The sequence below is a fragment of the Protopterus annectens genome, chromosome 15.part0, assembly GCF_019279795.1.
Source record: "Protopterus annectens isolate FY-2018-M chromosome 15.part0, PAN1.0, whole genome shotgun sequence".
In the NCBI taxonomy this organism is placed as follows: Eukaryota; Metazoa; Chordata; order Ceratodontiformes; family Protopteridae; genus Protopterus; species Protopterus annectens.
Window position 1 is genome coordinate 425,380,996 of NC_056749.1, and position 26,968 is coordinate 425,407,963.

At 43.1% G+C, this 26,968-nt stretch overlaps 1 protein-coding gene across 1 annotated transcript in view; it reads left to right on the top strand.

The window, feature by feature from the left end:
- The window catches only part of CD99L2 (CD99 molecule like 2), a gene marked incomplete in the record, with an annotated part of 1,047,726 nt that overhangs the window by 393,259 nt on the left and 627,499 nt on the right, over positions 1-26,968 (top strand). Inside the window, 1 exon segment of the mRNA XM_044057164.1 lies at positions 23,061-23,099. Within this exon segment, the coding sequence (XP_043913099.1) occupies positions 23,061-23,099 (39 nt within the window).

Genomic DNA, 26,968 nt, shown 5'->3' on the forward strand with positions numbered 1-26,968 from the left:
ATTCCTTGGTTATTTTGCCCCATTTACCATAAACACTAATGTGCATACTGCTTTACTTCTGCAATGATTTAGGATTTCATTTGAAAGTTTTATTTTGCATTTTACAGCACAAACCCTAATACATATCTGTTAAACAAAGCAATGCAGTCTCACAATGAAAATAGACTAACATTAAAACTTCTCTGCCCTCGAAACTCACATGCATTGAAACAGCATTGAAACCCACATTCAAAGAAAATACATTTTGCCAGTGGCAGATAAATAAACTCTGGGCTGTCTTCAAAATCATAGGCCCCTCGAACATAACATACACATGCTCTTTGATACACCTTCCTGACTGTATTACATTATATTCCTTGTACAATACAGTACAGTTGTTAGAGGGCATTTTAAATTTGTTTTGAACATTTTTCCAGTAAACAATGAAACAAAATGCATACACCAATGACAAAACTGCCCAATTCAGAACATTTCCATCATAAAATCTACTCAACCTTCTATAGTCCACCAGTATCAGTAAAAAAATATGCACAATCTCTGTAGTAAATCCACATTAAAGAAATTTGTAACTAATAAAGAGGTTGCTGCTAGCAAACACTTTATATGTCATTGTTTAATCTACAAATAAAGTGCCTGTTACCCTTGAAGAATAAATTGCCTTTGTTGCATGCAATAAAAAAGATAAGCTAGTAATATCGCAATAGGGAATGGATAGCAAACTGATAACAGGTTCATAGTTACTAGGTATCTTTGCCAAAAGAACTGCAGCATCCACCCCCTTTACAACACAGTACAGTATCAGCAATGCATCTACCTACTGCGAGAGTAGAACCCACAGCCTTCAGCATCAAAAGCAAGTACACTATCCTGTTGTGCTATTAACAGTGCGAGCAGACTAAACATAAGCAGCACTAAACTTTTGCTTCCCTGCAGCTCTCAGCTCCTTGTAAAATCTACTCAACACTCAGCTGTATCTCTGAACGTTGCAGCACAAGAAATCTGGAAAAAGCCAAAATTTATTGGGGGGGGGGGGGGGACAAAAGGCCAAAAAACAGGATACATTTTAAACATTGCTTGTATAATGTTGGAAAGTTGCTAGAATAAAATGCTGCGTTACCACCATACATTTCACTGCCACGTCTTGAACCCAGAGGACCCTGTGTAAAACAGTCAGAGCAACATACCACTACGCCAAATCAGCTGTTTTGTGAAAGAGGAAGACTGAAACTTAAATGGAAGACTGAAACTTAAATGGCTATCATTTAGTGAATTCAGTTCTCACCAGAGCACAGCTGTCAACCTCTTAGCACAAAATACCTGAACAAAGCCAATAATGGGTGAATACAACCCCCAAACATTCAGTGAATTCAGTTCTTACCATAGCTCTCAACCTTAGCACAAAACCTGGATGAAGCCAATAAATACCTGAATAAAGCCAATACTGAGTAAATACAGCCCCCAAACATATTCAGTGAATTCAGTTCTTACCATAGCTCTCAACTTTAGCACAAAACCTGGATGAAGCCAATAATGGGGGGAATACAGTCCCAAAGACAGGGATACATTTCTAATATCCATCTTGTACACTTAGAAGAAAATTGCTAAAATAAAAGCTTTTGTTACCATGCACTTTCTGAAGAATATATAGTCTGACATTGAAATGAGTGTCCATTTTTTTAACATTTGTTAACCAGGAAAGTCTGACTTGGGGAAAAAAAGCAAATTTTTAGCAGAGGTCCAGGGAGAAACACTCCAGACAGCCAAGAATCAAACCAGAGAACATGTAGCTGTCAGGCAACAAGGACACATACAGAAACCACAGATTTTATGAGGAACAGAAAAAGTATGAGGGAAAAACCTGCAACATTTTTACAAGTGGTGGTGAGTAGGGAATTCAGGCTCTTGCCACTTGGGCCCAAGGTATAGGGTTCAAGCCTTATTCTCTACCCACCACCATGTAACACCTGGGGCATTTTTTACACACACACACACACACACACACACACACACACACACACACACACACACTACTCACTCTGAAAGTGTCCCATCTTCCATCCGTTTCCTCCCGCTTGCGAATCCGTCCGTTTCCTCCCGCTTGCAAATCCATCTGCTTCAGGTCCCATCTTCCATCCGTTTCCTCCCGCTTGCAAATCCGTCCGTTTCAGTTCCCACTCGAATCCTCCCACTTGCAAAACCGTCCATGTGAATTCCCGCTCGCAAACTTGTAAATATGAGCGAGAGCGATGATGTCAGCACGCCTGCGACTGGACTGTCAGCACGGACTTCTTCTTAAAGAAGACCGCATTAAAAAAAAACACAAAAAAAAAACTTTTTTTTTAAATTACAGAATTAACTCGTCAGCCGATTCCAGGGGGGTGCAAGTGCACCCCCTTGCATCTGCCTGCGGGCGCCCTTGTGTGTGTGTTTGAGAGATCGGAGAAAGAATGTGCAATGTGATGCAAACTGAGTCAGAATGAAGTGAGTGTTGACATTTTAGTGATTTGACTTGTTTGGTTTGACTTGTTCTCAGGTTGGGAAGAGAGGGAATTTATTTGTATATTCCTTTTTAAAACTCTAAAAATGTAAGGTATGTTTCTGCAAAGGTAAAACAAAGTGCAACACATGAAAAACTGAATTGTTCATACTGTACTGTATGTCTTCAATTTTTTTCTGGTTGCTTGAGTTCCAGTTAACTAAGAGTTTACTGTGATGGTACAAACCACGACTGAGTGGAATCCAGCCAGGGCATCCTTTGAGGAGTGAGTCCAAAGTAGGAGAAAGATCACCCATGACTGACATGTTTAGTTCCAATACCATTACTGTGTGAAGAGCTAATGTCAGCTATAGCTGGCTGATATTTCAGTGCCTCCTGCGTAGAGCCTTAGTTCATTGTCCAGCAATAAGGTGGCACTACATGTCCCAAGGAGCAGTCTTCATTGCCAGAGTCCAGTCCATCCTACTCCCCCGACCCCCCCCCCCCCATGCTTCCTTTTACTTTCTTTAAAGTTATATTTTCTGCAGCTTTGTGTTTCTGGTAGGGTAAACCTCTGCAAACAAGTTCAAGGAAGGGCCAGACAAAAAGTATGAAAAAAATTTTGACCCTCATAATATATCATTGAAAAAAGCAGGGGTACTGGGACCTAGTCCTGTAGCCAAGCCCTGGAGTAGTACTTGCCCCTCAACATTTGATGGCTAGGTGAGTCATGTAGCCTGGTGGAGCCACTGTGTGGACTCATTGTTCACTTGAAAAAGTAAAATTATGTAAATAATTACTAGTGAGTGTTGCAAGGAGGCAGTGAAGTTTATCTGAGCAACAAGTAGTCCCTTCCTCTTTCTGTGAGTGTTGCACAATGTTACCAGACAAAGCCAGTCAAAAGTCTTATTAATAAACAAGGCTTGTTTGCACTGGCAGTGGATCTATTCTCCTGGCTGCCTTCTTCCAAACAGGACCCATCATTTTTTGGCACCTCGTCTTTACTGATAGCTGCTAACCAATCTGCTGCTTCTTTCTGGCCCTTGCTGCAGTTTTATTCTCCTCAAAGCAGTTATGAATCTCATGTGCCAGAGACCGGATGCATTAATGGTGTTTATTTTGTCAGCAATAGGCCAAATCAGTTCTATAAACCATCCCAGATGTGATGTCATTTCCTGTTGACTTATTTGACTTTTCTGTTTTTACATATTTTTTAGTTGTACAAGCACTCATCCAGGGGATCCTGGTGCTTTTTTTTTTTTTTTACTGTGTGTCATGTTTCTCCTCTTTTTATGTTGACCATCTAGCCCCTTCCTGGATTGATCAGTTCATTCCTCTTCCTTCCCTGATTCAGTGTAGAAAGTACTGTAAGGTGTGCTGCATTTTAACATTTGAAGCTTAGTGGTGCTTTGGATGGAGATCTCAAGAGAGGACTGTCAAGTCCATAGAAGAAACTCATCAAGAAGGAGGTCACTGTCTGCTGTTCTGCCAAAAATGTTAATCTGTGTTGTGACTGAGAACAATGTCTGTTCTGGACATCTCAGTTGCAGAATTTCCTTACAGAAATTTTTCACACCCTTCATAGAGACCTTCAGAGCTTTGGAATTAGTCAGTTTATTTGCTGGCCACAAGCTGAAATAAGGTTCATAGATCTTTGCCATCCAGATCTTCAGCACTGACATTCAAAATGCAGGTATAGCAATTACATGTAACTTGTGTCATTAAATACAGGTTGCATGTGTAGAATTAGTTAAGAACAGCTTATAAACATTTCTTCTTAGCTTTATGCTCACACTTCATCCTTGCATATGGAATAATAATATGAGCTTCTTTAAATGAAAAACAGCTGACAGAGCAGATCATAGTACTTTTTGTAAATATCTAATGTTTGGAGAGACTGGAGCAGTAATGAAGAAAGGTTGATAGTGTACATTTTATTACTTTATATAGCAGAGTATTGTTTGGGGATAATGAATGAGAAGTTGCTTTTCTGTGTGGGTGGTAATGTAGGTAACACTGTTTTCTGTTACAGCTGTAGCAATGATGGTGAGAGCCAGGGATCATAGCCATCATTCAGCTGATGTTAGGAGGTATTTTTAAGACCCTCTTCCCCGTTTCCTGAGGACCAAAGTTCCATTACCTGTGAAGAATCAGCCCTCTCATTTGCTAGATGAGCCATACATCTCTGGGCTATGTGAGAACTCTTCAGCTCATTTGTCCCAATCCAGTATGCCCAGTTTGCCCATTTATTTCTGCAGTAGCAGGAGTCAGGTGCTAAGGAGCAGACCAGTGGAAATTCCTGTGGAGTGGCATAACCATTGAGGTTGCGTCCCCATGGTAGCTCCCTTAAGCTCTACAATATACTGCCTGACCTGGGTAGGATGCACATGCCCACACACACCACTTCCTTGGTTGTAGTAACATGGCAGCATGTGATCTGCAGGCTTGTGCTCCATGGATACAAACCCCCATGCTCCCACTAACAGTAACACAAATGGAGATCCAGAGCAGTCTCTCGTCACCCAGGTTGTACACACTGGCAGTGAACTCTCATCCTTCTCCAGTCTGTCCTGTCTAGCACAAGGGTTGTCTGGGTAACAGCCAGGGGCCTCATCCCTCTAAACCCACAAGGACAGGTGGTTTTATGAGACTTTTTGGTATCTTAATATCCCCCTCTGTTATGTATTGCACATTTCAATGGCCCTAGTACAAGTGTGTGATTCAGCACACCCACAATTTCAGGTAGAGACTATGTGCACTCCTCTGCTGTCTCACACTCTCCAGAGTTCCTAAACCAAGTACTGCAGTGTCAGTCCTTCCCACAAGTGGAGTTCCTGCAGCGTGATTCTTCTATCACCCTCCCACCAGAATGGGCAAATCTGTGACAGCATTTCAGTCCCATCTGTCTTCAGATGGTGTCTCCAGGTTGGTAATCAAACTCGAGTCATCTGAGATGCAGTCAGGACTAAAACCTCTTTGTTGTTTAATCACCTAAGTTACTTTCCTATTGGTGTTAGACGTGAAAAGCATTGTAATGAGTCTGCAGTATACATTTTTTTAGGAGCCACTGGGTCTTTCTCACATGAGGTCTTGCAAAGGATACCATTGATCTGCATGAACTCCAGATCCCTGATGTGTTGACTTCCTAATGAGAAAGGCTTGCCATCTTTGTTCATCTTTTCCTGGAGAAGGGAAAAACTGTAGTGCTCTCAAGTCTAGTGCTGCACCCATGAGCCTAACCACATGGAATAGTGTGGTAAAGGATTTCAGAGTCAATGTGATGTCTAAGAATGTAAATAGTTGATGTTCTTCATGTTTCACTGTTGCAGTCATCACACTTGGGTTGTCTGCCTGCAGGTAGTCCTCAGTCGGCCCGAATACCAGAGTCTTGGGATTTCTGCATCTGATGCTGTCGTCAGGTTGTCAGGGGTATAAAACATGCAGCCAATGCCATTGCATCAGCTTTTCTTGCTGCACGGGAGCCCGAGCAGAAGCAGTTTGCAAGTGCCAGTCGGCAGCTTCCTGAAATTTTCGTTGTTCAAATTTCAAACGTGAAGTCTTCTAAAGCTGGGATCCTTTTTTCTTGCGCTAACCGATGTCAGAAAAAGTTAACAATTGTCTTGCCTGTGGAAAGCAAATGCCTCACAGAGATTTTCATTCTTACTGTGTCACCTGTTTAGGCCCATACCATGACATTCCATGCTGTTGGTTTTGTGCCTTCTTTAACGCCCGAACTATTCGTCGTCAGGGTATTTTTGTTGCTAAATTTTTTCGTTGTCATTCTTCGTATTCCGAAATGGCTTTGATAAGCCATCCAACTTCCGATCTTACGAAAAAACGTAAGGATAAAGACAGACACAGACCGTATAGGTCCACAATTGCCGACGACACATCCGTTAAGCTAATGACCAATCTGCCGGTACTCAGTGAGGCGCTTTCGCAGCCCCGAATACCCACTTCTGCAGATTTGCAGGCCTCTGCTGAGACCCTTCGGAGTCCGGTATGCCGCAAGATGCTTCTTCATCTATGGAACCTGCAGATATCTCTACCTTGGATGGGTCCAAAGCCACTGTGCAAGCACCGGCTTCTGAGGGTGTATTCTGTCCTTCTGATGTTCATATTAAACTGTCTACTTTGTTTCTGACCAAAACTACCGAGTTTCTCAGGCCCAGAGTTTGCACTACCCTTAGAAAACTGGCATCCAAAATGCATGCCCAGGCTTCCATGTCACAGAAACAAATGCTTAGAATGGCTAAAGACCTTATAACTTTAATTAGGGGAAGCCAGCCTTCCCCCTCTAAAAGACAAAGGATTGATTTCCCTTCTGATTATACAGACCATGAGTCCGATGACTCTGATCAGTCTGATTACCAGGACATTCCCTTGTCTACTTATGAGGATTCAGATGCAGAGGATTCCATTCCCTCTGCCTCCCCTCCAGAGGACTTTTCTTTTGGTGAAACCTTGCATACCTTAAGAGAGCTTTCCCGCTGGGAATGCCAGGACTGCCCACAATCAAAAAAGAGACTCCGAGAATTTTTAGACTTGCCTCAGCACCAGCCTCTAGCTGTACCCCCTGTCCTGGATATTGTAGATGATGTCTTCATGGAATCCAGTCTTACTCCTGATACTTTTCCACCAGCTCCTAGAAAGCCTGATAGGTACTACAGCGTACCTGACTCACACAAATTTCTCTTTAAAAATCCCACTGCGGATCCAGAGACCATTTCACAGGGACCTAAGGGTATTAAGGCTATTACAGCCAAAAGCCCTACCCCTTCGGACAGGGATTCTAGAGCTTTAGACAGATGGGGTAAGAAGGTATGTACCTCTGCAACTCTTGCCATAAGGGCTTTAAATTGCCAGTTTCACAAGTTGAAGTAGCAGCAGCATATTATGGAACTAATTAAACAGAAAATGTTGTTGCTTCCAGATTGTGCAGAAAATAAAGATTTATAAGAGTTAATGCATTCTGCAAACCAAGTTGGAAAACATACTTTGCAGTGTGGTTTTGATGCCTTAGAAGCATCTTGCAAGGCTGCTGTCACTGGGTCTGCTCTGAGAAGGCATGCTTGGCTGAAGGAACAAGTCTTGCCAGACCATGTCAAAGCAAAATTACTAGATGCTCCATTGCACCAGGAACATTTGTTTGGCAGAAAAGCAGAAGAAGTTCTTAAAAAAGATGGAGGAAAAAGCTAAACCTATGCAAACTGTTAAAGATTTCTTATAGGTACAGCCTCCTAGATTCAGTAGGCATTGGCCTACTAAAAACTGGTCCTTTCTAGTCCCCCTCAGTCCAAACCCAGGGGCAACAGACCACCAAGACTATAGTCTCAGGGTATGCAGAGATTTAAGCAATGGAGATTTCCCACCTCAAAAACAGGGAGTGGTAAGCCACCCCCTTATGGAAAAAGTTCACAATGACTTGTCTGTCATCCTTCCCAGCCATGCCCAAGTACTTGCACCCCTAGAAGGAAAACTCGCCCTGCATGCAAAAAACTGGATGTCCATTACCCAGGACCGATAGGTCCTAAACATTGTATCCCAGGGATACAGATTCTACTTCCACTCACTGCCAACCCCAAGTGGGTTGCCAGACCTTCCTCCCAACCAATGGGCAGAGGCTCAAAAGCAAGTACTTTCTCTTCTCAGTATCAGGGCTATTCAACCTGATCCAGTAGAGCAAAGGTGACAGGGTTTCTACTACAGACTGTTCCTGATGCTCAGAAAAGAGAGCTCATAGTGCCCTATCCTGGATCTGTCCATTCTCAACACCTTCCTGGTGGTCCCAAAATTCAAAATGCTTACACTACAACAGCTGCTTCCTATGCTAGCCAAGGACTCCTGGCTAGTCACCCTAGACTTAAACGAAGCTTTGCACATCCCCCGTAAGGGAATCTTGCAGGAAATGTCTACATTTCAGGGTAGGCTCTATGCACTATCAGTTCTCTGCACTTCCCTTTGGCTTATCTACTGCACCCAGGGTGTTCACAATGTGCCTGGCTCCGGCATTGCATACTACAGGCAGAGAAATATTCAAATTTACCCATAACTGGATGATTGCTTGATTCAGGCGGACAGTCAGGAATTGCTCCTTCAGCACCTGGCATTTGTAAAGAGACTTCTAACCTCTCTGGGGTACACCATCAACGAAAATAAATCACATCTGGTGCCCAGCCAGAAGATTGTATTCCTAGGAGCAAGCTTGAACACAACTTCCCAAATGGCATTCCTCACTCCAGAAAAGCAGGTTCATTTGACAAATTACTTCAGACTTATGGCCACCAAAACCCAGCTATCCGCAAGAAAAGTACTGCAAGCCCTAGGGTACATGGCCTCATGCATTCTACTAATTCCATATGCAAGGCTGCATATGAGGAAACTTCAGTGGTACTTAAAAAGTCTCTGATGTCAACATTCTCATGACTTGGAAACACTGATTCCTATCATTCCTTGTCTAAGAGCAGAGTTCCTTTGGTGGGCAGAGGCTTGCAACCACAACAAGGGACTTCCTTTCACTCAACCCCTCGCCGCCCAAACCCTGACAACAGACGCATCAGACTATACATGGGGGGCTCGTATGGTAGGCAAATACATTCAAGGCAAATGGTGCCCAGGACAAATTCACCTGCATAAAAATCAAAAAGAAATGTTAGCTGTACAGAATGCTCTGACAGCCTTCAAATACCTTATCCTTCCAGGACAACTCTTGATAAAGACAGACAACACCACAGTTAAATGGTATATAAACAAGCAGGGGGGAACTCATTCCTACCCACTCTGCAGGTTAGCCATGGCCCTGTGGAACACAGCCTTGAGCAACCAAGTGCATCTGCAAGATGAATTCCTGCCAGGCAAACAAAATTCACTGGCGGACGACCTAAGCAGAAATCTAATGGACCCACACGAGTGGAAACTGGAACCCAACTCATTCAAACTTCTAATCAACAGGTGGGGGACACCAGAGGTGGACCTCTTTGCCTCCCCCCAAAACCATCAAATGAGCAAATTTTGTACCAGAACTACCCACAGCCAAGCATGGCGAGTGGATGTCCTATCCTTTACATGGGAAAACCCTCTCAATTTATGCCTTTCCTCCTCTGCCCCTCCTCTCAAAAGTACTACTCAGAATCAAGCAGGACAGACCAAGGACAATCCTTATTGCACCAGACTGACCACGCCAGCACTGGTACCCACTCCTATGCAGTCTGAGAGCAGTGCCACCCTGGCTCCTGTGCTAGACCCCCTCCCTGCTATCCCAGCAGGAGGGATAGATTTTGCATCCTCAGCTGCAAACACTGAACCTTGCAGCGTGGCTTATTCCCTGAACACACCACCAGCAACCCTCAGCAAACAGGTGCTGGACTTCATCTGCCAGAAGGCCTATTGCTAGGAAATCCTATTCAGAAAAGTGGAAAACATACTGTTCTTGGAGCCGGTCTGTAGGAAATGACACAGCCATGCCTTCCTTACCTCAAATCCTAGATTACCTAGCACAGCTGCTCCACAAAGGCCTATCCTTCTCATCAATTAAAATTCATCCCTTGGCCATCTTGTTACAATACTGAGCCACCTCTCTTTTCGAACCCTCTGATAAAACAGTTCCTGAGAGGAGCTAACAATTTAAGACCCCTGAGGAGAGTTCCCACTCCTGCCTGGGACCTAACTTTGCACTAGAGAAGCTCATGCTTCCCCCTTTCAAACCTGCTGCTACAACAGAGATTAAATTCATCTCTTGAAAAACAGCCTTACTTCTAGCCATCACTTCAGCAAGAAGAGTGTCTGAGCTACAGGCACTAATGGCTGTGGAACCCTTCATTATTTTCCATGCTGACAGAGTCTCCCTCAAGACTAACCCATCATTTATGCCCAAGGTGGTATCCAGTGTGGCTTTAAACCAATCCATCCATTTACCAACCTTTTTCCCTAATCCTCAGAATAAAAGGGAAAGGGTCCTGCACTCTTTGGATGTACACAGACAGCTCAGGTTCTACCTTGACAGGACCAAGACTTTCAGAAAATCTGACCAGCTACTAGTCAGCTTTGCTACAGGGGCAGAGGGCAAGGCCATTTCAAAGCAAACCATTTCCAAATGGATAGCACACCGCATCCATTTCTGCTACAAACACTATGGCAAACCTACTCCACAGGGGATCAGAACTCATTCCAATAGGGTTACCTCTACTTCTACAGCATTTCTCAGGGGAGTCCCTATCAGGGACATCATGGAAGCTGCAACCTGGAGATTTTCTTCGTGTTTCACTGTTGCAGTCATCGCACTTGGGTTATCTGCCTGTAGGTAGCCCTCAGTCGGCCCAAATACCAGCGTCTTGGGATTTCTGTGTTGGATGCTGTCTCCTCTTCCATGACGTCAGGTCATCAGGGGTATAAAACATTCAGCCAACGCCATTACATCAGCTTTTCTTGCCACACAGGAGCCCAAAGCAGAAGCAGTTTACAAGTGCTGGTTGGCCACTACCTGAAATTTTCATTTTTCGAGTTTCAAACCTGAAGTCTTCTGAAGCTAAGTACCCCATTGGGGATCCTTTTTTCTTGCTCTAACTGATGTCAGAAAAAGTTAACAATTGTCTTGCCTGTGGAAAGCAAATACCTCACAGAAATTTTCATTCTTACTGCATCACCTGTTTAGGCCCAGACCACGACGTTCCTCGCTGTCAGTTTTGTGGCTTGTTCAACACCCAAACTATTTGTCATTGGGCTATCTTTGTTGCTAAATTCTTTCGCTCTCATTCTCCGTATTCCAAAATGGCTTTGTTAAGCCATCCAATTACCGATTTTCTGAAAAAACGTAAGGATAAAGATAGATACAGACAAAAATGTCTGGCTTCAGCCATTGCCTATTGCAGACAGAGGAAAAATTCAAATATGCCCTTACTTGGACAATTGCCTGATTCAGGCAGACAGGAAAAGCTGTTGCAGCACCTGACATTTGTAAAGGACCTTCTAACCTCCCTGGGGTACACTATCAATGAAAAGAAATCCAAACTAGTCCCCAGTCAAAAAATTGTATTCCTGGGAGGAAGCTTAGACACAGCATCCCAGATGGCATTCCTTACTCCAGAAAAACAAGCCTGACAGGCTACTTCACTCAAATGGCCACCAGAACCCAGCTATCCACAAGGAAAATCCTGCAGGCTCTAGGGTTCATGGCCTCCTGCATTCTACTAATTCCATATGCCAGACTGCATGTGAGGAAACTTCAATGGTACTTAAAAAGTCTTTGGTGCCAACATTCCGAGGACCTAGAAACTATCATACCTATAATACCTTGTCTCAGGACAGAGTTTCTTTGGTGGGCAGTAGCATGCAACCACAACAAGGGACTTCCCTTTACACAACCCCATGCCACCCAGACCCTAACCATAGACACTTCAGACTATGCCTGGGGTGCACATCTAGACGGCAGGTGCATTCGGGGCCACTGGAGCCCAAACCAAATTCATCTGCACATCAAACAAAAAGAGATGCTAGCTGTTCAACATGTTCTGACAGCTTTCAGATCCCTACTCTCACTAGGGCCCCTTCTAATGAAAACCGACAACACCACAGCGATGTGGTACATCAACAAGCAGGGAGTAACCCACTTTTACCCACTTTGCAGGCTAGCCATGACCCTGTGGAACATGGCCTCAACTATGCTTATTCACCTGCAAGCTCAATTCCTGCCAGGCAAACAAAACTCTCTGGCAGACAACTTGAGCAGAAATCTCCTAGACCCACACGAGTGGCAATCAGACTACAACACCTTTAGCCTTCTGACCCAGAAATTGGGTACTCTGAAGGTGGACCTATTTGCCTCCCCCTACAATCACCAGCTCAGCAAATTCTGCACCAGGGTACCTCACAGCAAGGGCTGGAAAGTGGATTCCCTATCCTTCCAGTGGGCAAACCTCTCAATCTATGCATTTCCCCCTCTAACTCTTCTTACAAGAGTACTACTCAAGATAAAGCAGGAAAGACCAAGGGCAATCCTGATTGGACCAGACTGGCCACTCCAACACTGGTACCCACTACTGCGCAGTCTGTCACCAGTACCACCATGGCACCTACCCCAGATTCCATCCCTCCTTACTCAACAGGAGGGACAGATCTTGCATCCGCAATTGCAAACCATGAACCTTGCAGCCTGTCTTATTCCTTGTATTCTCCTCCAGTGGCCAGTCTAAGCAAGCAGGTACTGGATGTCATTCGTAAAGCCAGGAGACCCAGTACAAGGAAATCCTATGCTCATAAGTTGAAAAGGTATTGTTCCTGGATTCACTCTAAAGAAGCGGATACAGCACATCCCTTCTTACCTCTCATCCTGGATTACCTAGCAGACCTACTCAGGACAAAAAATCCTACTACACGACATTACAAACTAAATACCAACACAACCCCCCAAAATTTTGGAAAAATGTAAACCAGCTACTAAACCCCACCCAAAAGGCTACCCCCAAACCAACCACCCTCACACAAAATTTCCCATCGAAACACAATTCAACTCCCACTTTGTGAACTCAATTCTATCCTTAGTATCACAGGACAGTTCCTACCTCAATACCCCCCCCCCAACACAAATAACATTAGTACAAACTTTACCCTCAAAACAGTTTCCACCACTTCAATCAAAAGCATGCTCTCCAAACTAAAAACCTCATCAACAGCAGCCGACCTACTCTCCAGCTGTTTCTTGAAACTCACAGCAGATGCTATTGCGGTCTCAATCTCCACTCTCATAAACAGATCAATTGTTGAAAACTATGTGCCCAAACTCTGGAAAATATCCTATGTTACACTCATACATAAAGGCAGGACCTCCACTGAACTTAACTACAGACCCGTTGCTTTAGTCTCCCCCCTGGCCAAAATCCTAGAAAAATGCATCCATACCCAGGTGCTAAAATATCTCCTAGACAGCAACATCCTGTCACCTACTCAGCATGGTTTCAGACCTGCCCATAGTACCACTACAGCCCTCCTCTGCTTCACAGACACAGTAAACTGTCTCAGAAATGAAGCCCTGCAGGTGTCAACTCTTTTTTTTTTTTTTTTTGATATGTCCAAAGCATTTGACACAGTCTCACACCAAATCCTGCTAAACAAACTAAACCAATATCACCAATCAAATTCCACTCTTACCTGGTTCCAAAGCTACCAAGCTGTAAAATGGGAAAATTCTCTCTTCTCAGCTGCCCATAACTATAGGAGTCCCACAGGGTTCTATCTTAGGACAACCACTATTCAGTCTTCACAAATGACCTCCATAACTCCACATGCCATGCATCTGTCATTTAGTATGCAGATGATACTACCTTAATCTGTGCTGCAAAAAACATTCCCACCCTCCTGCAAACAACTCGACTAACATTCTCTGACATTGAAAACCACCTTACAAAGCCCAACTTAACCTCAATCCAAAGAAAACTCAGCTTATGATTATAACCAGTTCTAACAAAAACACTGAGTCAATTCACTATCTACTCCACAAATGCTACTCCAATCGCTCCGGTGGCACAGGCTAAGCTATTGGGAATAACCATAGACTCCCACCTAAAATTTCATAGTCATCTCAACTTAACTATTAAAAAAGTACATGCCAAACTGGGATCACTCTACCGTATCAAACCATTTCCTACCAACAACACAAGATCAGCCATTGCTTGCTCCCAACTTCTATCCAGCCTACTCTATGCATCTCCCATTCTGACTAATCTCAACAAAACTGAACTAAGCAAAATGGAAGCCTGCTATAACAGAATTGCCTGCTTTGCTGCAAATTGCTCATATAGAACTCATCACTGTACTGCTTTGAGATAGCTCCACTGGCTTGAACTGCCCAACCTCCTAACCTACAGTCAGCTCTGCCTCTGTCATTCTATCCATTTACCTCCCCAATAAGTGTCCTGCCTTCAAAAACCTAGTACAACATCACTCAGCCAAAGGTCCTCTTAGATCATCAAGCAAACTACTACTAGAAGTCACCAACAGCTACAATAGCTTTGGAGACGCACTATATAGTAGTTCAGTGGCTAAAAAATGGAACTCTCTCCCCACTAGCATACAAAACACATCATCCGAAGCCTCCTTTAAAAACCTCATCAGGCAACATCTCAAACATAGTTGGCAGTGACATGATTGCTCCCCAGGCTAGTGAAAGAGGATAAGGTACACATACTAAACCTAGAGTACTTGATAATAGTTTTCACTCTTACTCACAAACACTGGCTAATCTACAATGTATGTACTGTACCGGTGTATGATGTATGTATTCTACCTATGTTCCAAATTTCAGCAATACATCACAAATCTATTAATTACCTTTATTATTAAATTAATATTTTTTGTTTGTTCTCTCCACTGTAACTGTTGGTGTGCTGCATACCACTGTAAAAACATGTCTGTTGTAATTTGTGTGTAAACTAATCCTGTCTAAATAACTAAATGTATGTGTAATTTTTCTGTGTGGAGCTTTTCTCCCCGGGCCTCTGCTGAAAAGGGGCCTTTTCGGCCCAGTCAAACACCCCCGGTTAACAAATGAAAAATAAAATAAATACTCCACAGAGGCCTATCCTTCTCTTCCTTTAAGATCCATGCCTCTGCCATCTGCTCATTACAGCACTGAGCCATCTCTCTTCTCTCACCCTCTCATCAGACAGTTCCTAAGAGGGGCTAACAACCTAAGGCCACCAAGAAGAGCCCCCACCCCTGCTTGGGACCTTAATTTTATGTTGGAAAAGCTGACGCTACCCCCCCCCCCTTTGAGCCTGCAGTGTCAGCAGAGTTAAAATTCCTCTCTTGGAAAACAGCCTTGCTTCTGGCCATCACTTCAGCTAGAAGAGTGTCTGAGCTACAAGCACTTATGGCTGTGGAACCCTTCATTATTTTTCATGCTGACAGGGGCTCCCTCAGGACTAACCCTACTTTTATGCCTAAAGTGGTGTCCAGTGTGGCTCTCAACCAATCTATCCATTTGCCCCCCTTTTTCCCTAATCTTCAAAATAAGGGGGAAAAGATCCTGCACTCTTTAGATGTGCACAGACAGCTCAGATTCTGCCTTGATAGGACGAAGCCTTTCAGGAAGTCTGACCACTTACTAGTCAGCTTTGCACTAGGGGCAGAGGGCAAGTCCATATCAAAACAAGCCATCTCCAAATGGATAGCACACTGTATCCATTTCTGTTACAAACACCATGAGAAACTACTCCCTCGGGGGGGGGGGGTTCAGAACGCATTCCACAAGGGCAACTTCAACCTCTACAGCCTTTCTCAGAGGAGTCCCTACCAGGGACATTCTGGAAGCTGCTACTTTGAGTTCTGTTCATACCTTCACCAAGCATTACCACCTGCCTATATTTTCCAAATCCAGGGTGGGTTTTGCAATAGCAGTCCTGCAGGGTATATTAGCCAGCCCCAACTCTTCTTGACTGCCTCCACCCATTCTTCAGCTTTGGGAATCAACCCAAGTGTGATGACTGCAACAGTGAAACACGAAGAACGTAGTACAGATGTTCATCGTGCATACAGCTGCAGTCATAATAGATGGAGTTATCCTGCCGTCAGGCGGGTCCTTAGTCGGCCGAATTCCAAAGTCTAGGTCCGGCGTCGGATGTCGTCGCTTCTTCCCTGACGTCAGTGCGGCAGGGGTATAAAAGAACCAGCCGACGCCATTTTCTTCAGTCTTTCTTGCCGCGCGGTGCCCGAAGCAAAAGCAGTTCGCAAGTGCCGGTCGGCCAGCTCCTGAGATTACGAATATTTTTCAACCGAAGTCTTCTTGAAAGCTAAGTACCCCGTTGGGGAAACTTTTCTTGCCTCAGACCGATGTCAGACAAAGTTAATAATTGCATTTCATGTGGGAAGCAAATACCGCATAAGGATTTCCATTCCTTCTGCATTCCTTGCTTAGGCCAAGACCACGATGTCTCGGCCTGTCGTTTTTGTGCTAGATTCAACAAACGCACTAATAAGTGTCAGGCGGAGTTCGCCCAACACTATTTTGGCAAAAAATGTAATTACATTATGTCGTCGGATACTCCCGACTCCAGTTTTGAGTAAAAGACGCAAAGATAAGGACCGACATATGAGGTCCGTGACTTCTACCGACACCACGCTAAAGCCGGCTACAGGTGCTCCGGTTCTCAGCGAGGTGCCTACGCAGCCCCTGAGTACCGATGACACTTCCTTAGCGGTGTCTTCTGTGCCCGAGGTCGCAGGCTCCTCGGCCCCCACCCTGATTACAGATACCGACGCCACTCTTGGCAGGGAAACTCCGAGTTTAGACAGGCCTGCCACCTCTCAAGTTGTCTTCAGGCCTTCTTCTTTTTCCATTAAGGCTTTCACAAAATCTAACGCATGCAAACTGAAAGACAAGCTCCACAGGGCCCCATGCCTAAAAAACAGATGCTCAAAATGGCTGAGGATTTGATTACTCTTATCAGGGGTTCTCAACCCCCCTTGGACAAAAGGCCCAGAGTGGAGGAAGAATACCCTTCCTCGGACCAGGCCTCCATTACTTCAGAACATTCTGAAGACCAGGAACATTCATACTCCCCTTTTGAAGATTCTGATGCGGAGGAGTCCATTCCCCCTGTTTCCCCCCCTGAGGACTATTCTTTTGGGGAAACCTTGCATACCTTGAGGGAACACTTCCACTGGGAAGGCCAAGATTACTCAGATTCCAAGAAAAGGCTCAGGGATTTCCTCTTGCTCCCTCAGCACAGGCCTCTGGCTATCCCTCCTGTCTTAGACATACTAGATGATATGTATTCAGAGGCCAGCCTTAACCCAGATTCTTTACCACCAGCTCCAGTTAAGCCCGACAGGTATTACCGGGTTCCTGATTCACACCAATTCCTATACAAAAGCCATGCTGCTGACCCAGAAACTATTTCACAGGGTCCCAAGGGAATTAAGGCCTCTACTGCCAAAAATCCATTACCTTCAGAGAGAGATTCCAGAGCTTTAGAAAGGTGGGGGAAAAAGGTATACACCTCGGCCACTTTAACCATGAGGGCATTAAACTGTCAGTTCCATATGTTAAAGTATCAACAGTTTTTGTTATCTCAGTTGGAAAGCAAAATGTCACAACGTGAACAACCAGACTTGAAGGAGTTGCAGGATTTGTTGCATAGTGCAGAACAAGTGGGTAAACATACCTTGCAATGTGGTTTTGATGCTTTAGAGGCCTCATGTAGAGCTGCTGTTACAGGGTCTGTCATACATAGACATGCTTGGCTCAAAGAGCAAACCTTACCAGATCATGTCAAAGCTAAATTACTAGATGCACCTCTTCAAAAAGATGTATTGTACCTCCCAGCTGAGGAGGTATTAAAGAAAATGGAGGAAAAGGCAAGATCAATGCAAACGGTGAAAGATTTCCTACAGGTACAACCTCCATGTTTCAGTAGAAACTGGCCTTCAAAAAATTGGTCCTTTCCAGCCACGGACAGATCACAAAGAGGTAGATACAGGCGCCTGAGGGATAGAGGGCAATCTCAAGGATCATTTAGAGCCAGACAATGGCAAGCACCTACACCAAGAGGTGGAGAGGATAGATCACAGCCATTCAGAAAGCAGACACAATGACTTTCCCCTTTGCATGCCAAGCAAAGCTCTAATGGCAGCACCTTTAGGCGGAAAACTGGCATTATTTTCAAAAAATTGGCATATTGTCACAAAAGTCAAATGGATCCTGGACATTATAGACAGAGGCTACAGATTCCACTTTCACACCCTTCCAAAAATGAGAGTCCTGCCAAACCTGCCACAAAATCAAAGGGCAGAGGCACAAAAACAAATTTCAGCTCTCATGGACATGAAAGCTATTCAAGAGGTACCTGCACAAGAACAGGGTCAAGGTTTTTATTCTAGACTATTCCTGGTACCAAGGAAGGACAAAGATTGGAGACCTATTTGGACCTATCCATCCTAAACACATATTTACTCATACCAAAATTCAAGATGCTCACATTACAGCAGCTTCTTCCCATGCTGGCCAAGGAGTCTTGGCTGGTAACATTGGACCTCAAGGAGGCATACCTGTATGTCCCTATCAGACAAGATTGCAGAAGATACCTCAGATTTCTTGCAGGTTCAACCCATTATCAATTCTCTGCATTGCCCTTTGGCTTATCTACTGCGCCCAGAGTGTTCATGAAATGCCTGGCATCAGTAATTGCCTTCTGCAGACTTCAAGGGATACAAATATACCCATATTTGGACGACTGCCTGATCAAGCGGACAGCAAGCACATACTTCTGAAACACCTGGTGTTTGTAATAAAGTTGTTGAACTCTCTGGGATACACAGTCAACAAAAAGAAATCAAAACTAATACCCTCTCGAGCAATAATTTTCCTGGGTGCCAGCTTGAATACAAACACCCAGATGGCCTACCTCACACCAGAGAAACAAGGGAAACTATCTCAATACTTCAGAAAAATGGCAACCTTCACCAGGCTGACTGCAAGCAAGGAAAATCCTGCAGGCTCTGGGATTCATGGCATCTTGCATCCTGCTAATCTCATGTGCAAAGCTGCATATGAGGAAACTTCAATGGTACCTAAAAAACTTATGGTCTCAACACAGCCACAGTTTGGAAACAATTATACCACTGATTCCATGTCTCCAAAAGGAATTCCTGTGGTGGGCTCAAACATGCCAAAGAAACATAGGTCTCCCATTCTGTTTGCCTCAAGCAAAGCAAATCAAATCATCACAACAGACGCCTCGGACTATGCCTGGGGGGTGCACATGACAGATCAGTGCATTCAGGGCAAAAGGTCCCAAAAAGAAAAGCACCTACACATCAATCAAAAGGAAATGCTAGCAGTAAAAAATGCTATTATGGCTTTCAAAGACCTACTGCATCCAGGCCAGCTATTGATAAGGACAGACAACACCACAGTGATGTGGTACATAAACAAACAGGGAGGAACCCATTCATATCCCCTGTGCAGGCTAGTCATGTCTCTTTGGAACACGGTTCTGGAATTACAAATCCAACTTCAAGCACAATTCCTGCCAGGCAAGGAAAACATGATGGCAGACAACCGAAGCAGAAATATGACAGATCCACACGAATGGAAGTTGCATCCTCAAGTTTTTGCAAAGATAATTCAGGCATGGGGAAGGCCAGATATAGATCTCTTTGCTACCCACAGAAATTACCAACCTATCATCCACAGGCCTGGAAAGTGGACGCACGTTCTTTCAGTTGGACAACATTGACAGTTTATGCCTTTCCACCTCTTCCTCTGCTGCCCAAAGTTCTATTAAAAGCCAGAGCAGACAGACCAAAGATGATTCTCATTGCTCCAGACTGGCCAAGACAACACTGGTACCCACTCCTTAGGAGCCTGACGCATTCCCCACCATGGATCTTGCCTCTAATGCCTCTTCTGTTGACCCAGCACAACTTCAAAACTCTTCACAGTCAGCTGAAAACACTCAATCTAGCCGCATGGAGGATTCCTTAATTTCCCAACAGACCCTCCTCTCCAAGGAGGTGCAGGATGTCATTTTGGAGGCCAGAAGGCCTTCTACTAGAAAAGCCTACTCCGCCAAATGGAAACGGTTTTGTGCCTGGAATCAGAAAAAGGGTCAGAATCCTGGAATACTGAATTTACCTCAAATATTACAGTACCTAGCTGAGATGCTAAACATTCTCCTCCATCAAAATCCATGCCTCAGCCATTTCTGCTCAATACAACACTGATCCTCCTTTATTCTCTCATCCTCTCTTAAGCCAGTTCCTCAGAGGGGCTAAGAATATAAAACCCCCAAGGAAGCAACCAGTACCTGCTTGGGACCTCAATTTCATTTTAGAAAAACTGACCCTGCCTCCATTTGAGCCAGCTGATTCAACAGAACTGCAATATTTGTCATGGAAAACAGCCTGCCTTCTGGCTGTCACCTCAGCACGCAGTGTTTCGGAACTACAAGCCCTCATGGCTGTGCAACCTTTCATCATTCTCCATCAGGGCAGAGTTTCCTTATGAACCAACCCTTCCTTTATGCCAAAGGTAGTATCCAGTGTAGCCTTGAATCAGGCTATCCACTTACCTACTTTTTATCCTAATCCACAAAACGAAGGGGAGAGACTACTACATTCCCTGGACATTCACAGACAGCTTTGTTATTATTTGGACAGGACAAAGCCATTCAGAAAATCAGAGCAACTCTTTGTGTCCTATGCTACAGGTGCTCAAGGAAAGGGCATTTCCAAACAGACAATCTCAAAATGGATAGCCCACTGCATACACTTTTGTTCTTTTCATGGTAAAACTGTACCTACAAGCATCAGATCTCACTCCACAAGGGCCACAGCTACCTCTGCAGCTTTCCTCAGGGGGGTTCCTACCAAGGATATTTTGGAAGCAGCCACTTGGAGTTCTGTGTGCATACTTTCTCCAAGCACTATCACCTACCATTATACTCCAAATCTAGAGCGGGCTTTGCCACTGCAGTCCTGCAGGGCATACTTGCTCCTCCTAGTTCCACTTAGTGCCTACCACCCCTTTTTAGCTTTGGGATTCTACCCATCTGTTATGACTGCAGCTGTATGCACGATGAACATAGTACAGTTTTGTACCTACCATAAATGTAGATGTTCGAGTGCTAATACAGCTGCAGTCCAGGTTTCCCTCCCTCCTTCCCCTCTTGGGACAGGCCTAATGGCTAACACCTCCTCTTACAACCTGATTGGGGTATTCTTTTATGGTGTATTTGCTTGCAACTACTGTTTTTTGATTATATTGCATTGCATTATTACATAAATTTATGTTTTGCCTTCCTTCTGGGGGCACCTGACATCTGGGGCAAGAAAAACTGAAGAAAATGGCGTCGGCTGGTTCTTTTATACCCCTGCCGCACTGACGTCAGGGAAGAAGCGACGACATCTGACGCCGGACCTAGACTTTGGAATTCGGCCGACCGAGGACCCGCCTGACAGCAGGATAACCCCATCTGTTATGACTGCAGCTGTATTAGCACTCGAACATCTACATTTATGGTAGGTACAAAACTGTACTTTGTGTACACTTACCATAAATATAGATGTTTGAGTGTATTCACGGTTGCAGTCCTGGTTTCCCTCCCTCCAGCCCCTTTGTCTCTCTCTCTCTCTCCTTCTCTATTTCTCTTTCTCACTCTTTACAGGGCTATTGGCATTTACTTTTTACTGGTGGTGTTTTTCCACCATAACTTAGCTCCCTATTTGGGGGCTCCTGACATTTGAGGCAGGAAAAACTGATGTAATGGCATTGACTGCCTATTTTTATACCCCTGACAACCTGACCTCAGTCGTGAAGTGACAGCAACTGACGTAGAAATACTAAACCTCTGGTGTACGGGCCGACTGAGGGCTACCCCTGGCAGAATAACCCAAGCGTGATGCCTGCAACAGTGAATACACTCGAACATCTACATTTATGGTAAGTGTACACAGCTGTACTTTTTGTCTGCTTAGCATAAATATAGATGCTTGAGTGTCTTCACTGTTGCAGTTCATCTTTCCTCCCTCCAGCCCCTCTGTGATATGTGATTTGGGGTAGGCACACCATACCTCCCCCTTCTCCCACCATTTCCAAACCCAACTCCTCCTTCAGGTCTTTAGGGCCTCTACCCCTCTCACATACACAGTGATCTTTATAAGTATCTTGTGCTTCTGACCTGAGACTCAAACCTTGGGAACAAGAAAGACCTGTAAGATGGTGCTGACTGACCCTTACACCTAGATGCTCGGATGTCAGGTACAGGGTGTCCTCCAGCCCAGGAGGAGAGCTTAAAGTCTCTTAATATTTAGGCTAGCCAGGGGCAACCATAACGAGAATAACCCAAATTTTTATTACTGCAACAGTAAAGACAGTGAAGATACTCTAACATCTACATTTATGGTAAGTAGACACAACTGTACTTTCTGCAAAATGAAAACTTCCAGGGCTTCTAAACTCTAATTCTAGTACATTGATTCTCAGTGCTATGCAAAAACCTAAGAAAGAAAGTGTAAACATAAATATTTAGGAGCTATTTCTTCATCTTATGTTGGTATGTCATTGCACTCCTGTATGCAAAAAAGTAGCATTTACATAAACATTTCCTAAAATTATTAAAAAAATACAAAACATTTTGAAGTGGTAAGACAAACTGAAGGTGGCATAGGGTAGTGCTATCTGCAGCATGCCCCATATAAGAACAGCAAGGACCACAAGATTCATGGGACTATCATATAGGGGGATCCTTTTTTTAATTCTGTTCATTTTCTTTCCCAAATTAAAAAAAACCCCACCAGAGATTGTGTAAATGAGTACAATCCCATTTGTTATACTGCAACAAGAATTGTCCCTTTTGTAAGATATTACATGCAAGTACATGGTAGGAGTACTTGCTGTGTTGGCTGCCTAACGCATGTAATATTTGTCTGGTTTCCTATATTGCAAAGAGTGTAGAAAAAAGTTTCAAATGTCTTGACATAATGTGTACTCCTTTACAGTGGATATTTAAGTCTGTTAAATTGCATGTACAGAGTAACCGAAACCCATGATTTCTAATTAACTGCTGCTCATTACTTTCATATTGTTTTACAGCTCCCCCAAAGCCTTCAAAGAACCCAACACAAAGCATAGGTAAGGCATTTAATGCATTTTAGCAATAACATCCCATAAGTTGTATTCTAATACAAACTTTAGTGCACATATTAAAGAGTTTTAGCTGAAATGCCAATGTTTAGGATGTACAGAAATAGTGCCAGTACAACATAATGTTTCACTGAGTGGAAAATGGTGGTGTTCCCCAGTCCGGCAGAACCACCTGACATCTGAAAGATTCAAATGCTCTTGAACTGGTATTACAGTATCAAAGTTCCTCTGAATTTTTGAGGTGTAATAGAGATTAAGTGGCTGGGTCTTTGTTGTATGTCATAAATCAAGTAACAACAGATGGTTAATTTTGATATATCTGGTCTTTCACTGGTGTATTGTGAGATTGCACAAGCCATGTCCTGTGGCCAAGAAAGAAGACACTGAATCCTATGCCATATAAGAGAAGGTTCTACTTCTGCTATGAGAGTTAGAAAGGCTCAGGAATGTCCCCTTTTGTCTTGCTGTTTTTTCACTTCTGTATAGTTCAGAATGCCTTTTTTATGTCATTATGACTGACTTGACATGCATTGTGGACACTTTCTGCAAATGTTTGTTTATTTGCTTTGCTCTGTTTGACAGATTTTTAATTTGGGCACTTTTTGCAACTGTTTATTTGCTTTGTTTTATTAGAATTTTAATTTGGGGTCTACCAAGTAGACTCAGTTTTCAGTGCAGGTTCAGCAGAAAAAGCTCCACAGTATACATACACGAGATATAGATGACATCAAGAGAAAGAAATAAGACACTGTGCAGTTTATCATGCCAAATAACACTGAGCTGACAGGCAGGACTTGGTAACAGGTCAAGTAGCAAAGTGTGCACAAGATGCAAGGTTTACATTGCAGAAGACCAAATGTTATGCATAATATACTTCCATCCATTTTGTCTCATGAATTATACAGCACAATCACAGAATAGTGTTTCCATACCTTTATTTACAGAACTAAGTTTGTTAATTTAATTTAGGTAATGTAAGGTGAAATAGCAGATGCATAGGTCAAAAAAGCAGGATGGCTAGAGGAAGGAAGCTGAAAGACTACTTTAAGAGAAAAATAAATGTAGGCCAGAAGTAAAAGAGAAGGACAAGTCATTCCTCTGGTAATCCAGTCTGAGAAGAATCAGGAAAAGGTTTTCAGGTTAACCGACAGGAACATGTTTCTATTGTTGACATCTAGCCCAATTTTTCTGTTTTTATACACTGTTCACATAGTAGCTTTTGGAAATGCAGCCTGTAACAAAACTGTATTAGTTGATCTGATTGTTCTGTGTGTGGTGAACCTGCTAACTGCATTGGAAAGAGAAGAAAATGCAGAGAAGCAAGAATGTTTGTGTGTATGCAACACGCACCTTAAATGATTAGATAAGACAGGCCAGTTGAAGGCTTTAAGTGCAGAACAATGGTGAGTACGTGAAGCTGATTATTGTAGGAATCTGGCAGCTCACTGATACATTCCAGCTTTGAAAGTGTGTACAGTGGTAGTGGTCCAGATTTGAAAGTATATGAAGTAGTAGTTTAGTAAAGAGGTCAGAGGTAAAGAAAGAGATCTAGGAGATGCATGCTTGAGCGAACCTTGTCCTACTTGAATCAGTTGTGAAGGAGTAGACTTAACCAAAAATGGATCATCTTCTGCCAGTAGCAACCTTGATAATCGGAGTCAGTTTTTAAAGAGCTGTCAGGAGTGATGTTTAGTACTTCATCAGAGTCCACAACACCAAGGGATTTGAAGAACAGTAAGGTAAACTTGCATCAACCAAGTGTAGGTATGTATCAAACACCTCATAGTGGTGGCTGTATATTGTGTAGCAATGGGCAGACATTAGCCGATAAGACAGATTCCGATTTTCAAGCAGTTTTCAGGTGTGTATCTAAAGGGGCATTATTGTACAGCTGGGATGAAGGGGGAAGAAATTAAGGTAGCATCCCCTGTATACCGAATGCTTTTCAGAAGAGACCAGTGTAGGTACCTGTAATTATTTATTTCTGCTGACTGAAAGCAGAGCAGTCTTAAAAAAAGTAAAGTAAAAAGGTCAAGGACAACCCTTTGTTAACATTCCACTACTTTCAGGGAAGCATACTGTGAGCAATGAAAGTAAAGCAAGTAAATGTTTGCTATTAATTGTTCATCTGAGTTTGCTGTAAAGCAGATTTTAAAGAGTCAAAGTAGTTGGAAGTCTCTGCCATATTTTGTCCACTTCACCTTGCTAAAGATTTCTACCTTGAGCTGTTTGTCAAATTTTTCTGGTTCTGCAAAAATATCTTAAAATCTTAAAAGTTTGGTTAGCATAAATTTCATAGGTTCGTAGGCATGTACTAGGGAAGCTGTCCCTGTAGGCCATTTTAGGCCTAGCCAATTTCCATTTCAAAGGTTAGAATCAAACCCTGCACCTTGCATGTGCCAGGTAAACACTTTAACCGTTCTGCCAACCCACAAAACAATAAGGTAAGTACTAGGCTGTCTGCCCTTATGGGACAGAAGCCTAGTCAATTTTCCTTCCAAAAGTGAGAATCAAATCCTGTTCCCTGTATCCGTGAGTTTAACAACTTAAACACTGTACCATCCCCAATCAGCTACTCCACTGCAGGAAAGAAAATGTAAATTAACTCTGTACATAATTTATATGTTCATGTAGGATATAATGAAAATTAAATTGGTAATGCAGTGATGTACAGCCAGCCTTTTGCTATCCTTCACATCACCTGTCAAAAAGAGTGGGAGAATCTTCCAGATGCCCTGGCAAAATTTCTTGTAGTATAAGTACCACCTCAGGTCTCCCCTGAAAAGAGACTGCTAGCCTAGTAGAACTATGCCAGTCAAAGGATAAATAAAACAAAACAAAACTAAATAAGTAAATCACCATTTTTAAAAGCCAAGATTCTAAACACTGTAATAACAGGATGCATAGAAGAGCCTTTCTTTCCCCAGTTATGTTTATAACTTTCTTTGGGATATTCTGTCCTTGAAGTTGATATCTGGTTTAGTGATGCATGGGGCTTCTCCCCCAAAATGACCCAGTTATTTACTGATACAAAGGTTGATTTCTTAGATTCTACAAGCCAAAATTCAGCCAGTATATTGCTATTTCCAAGGAGAACCCTGAAGAAACTGCAAATGTACATATCTCTATCAAATTATATTTTCTAAAGGCAAGCTACTGTTTAACAAAAGGGATCATTGAAATACCGACTTGGTATGTAGTGCAGAATTGTTGATTTTATTTCTTTAGAGAGAATCTAAATATTTATGCAGATAGTAGAAGATAAACGTTATAAGTTGTGCATCTTCTCTCTACCTAGTCATGCCTTCTTCTATTGCAATATACTCAAGCTTTTTGTCTGAGATGGTATGAATTCTCAGCAGTAAAGTCATATGAATCGAAATGATTTCTCAGACTAGGTGACATGGCTGTAAATGAGAATGAAATACTGACAATCAGAGCCTCACTGTATTTTAATAAATTCTCAAATGTACTAATTTGAGGATTTCACTCTGATTAGTCTGCTAGAAGAACCTGTTTATTGCCATGTCAGAAATCATTAGCTGTGTGAATTTCAGTTAAGCAGCTACAGTACATTTAATTATTCATCACTGATATTTGTGTCATTTTAGTTATTCTTTAAATATTCCTGCAACCTTGTTTTAAAGATAATGCTCGACATTATTTCACGTCCCATAGTCCTTGCTGTATCTCAGTCAGACAGTATACAGCAAAAATGATGTGCACTCTCAATATAAGGAGTCTATCATTATAATTATAAAATAGCATGGAAAAGAAACTTTTAAAACTTTATATCCCTTCCCTGTAGATTATCCACACAGAGCATGTGCATTTGCTTTGAATTTGTGTGCGTTAAT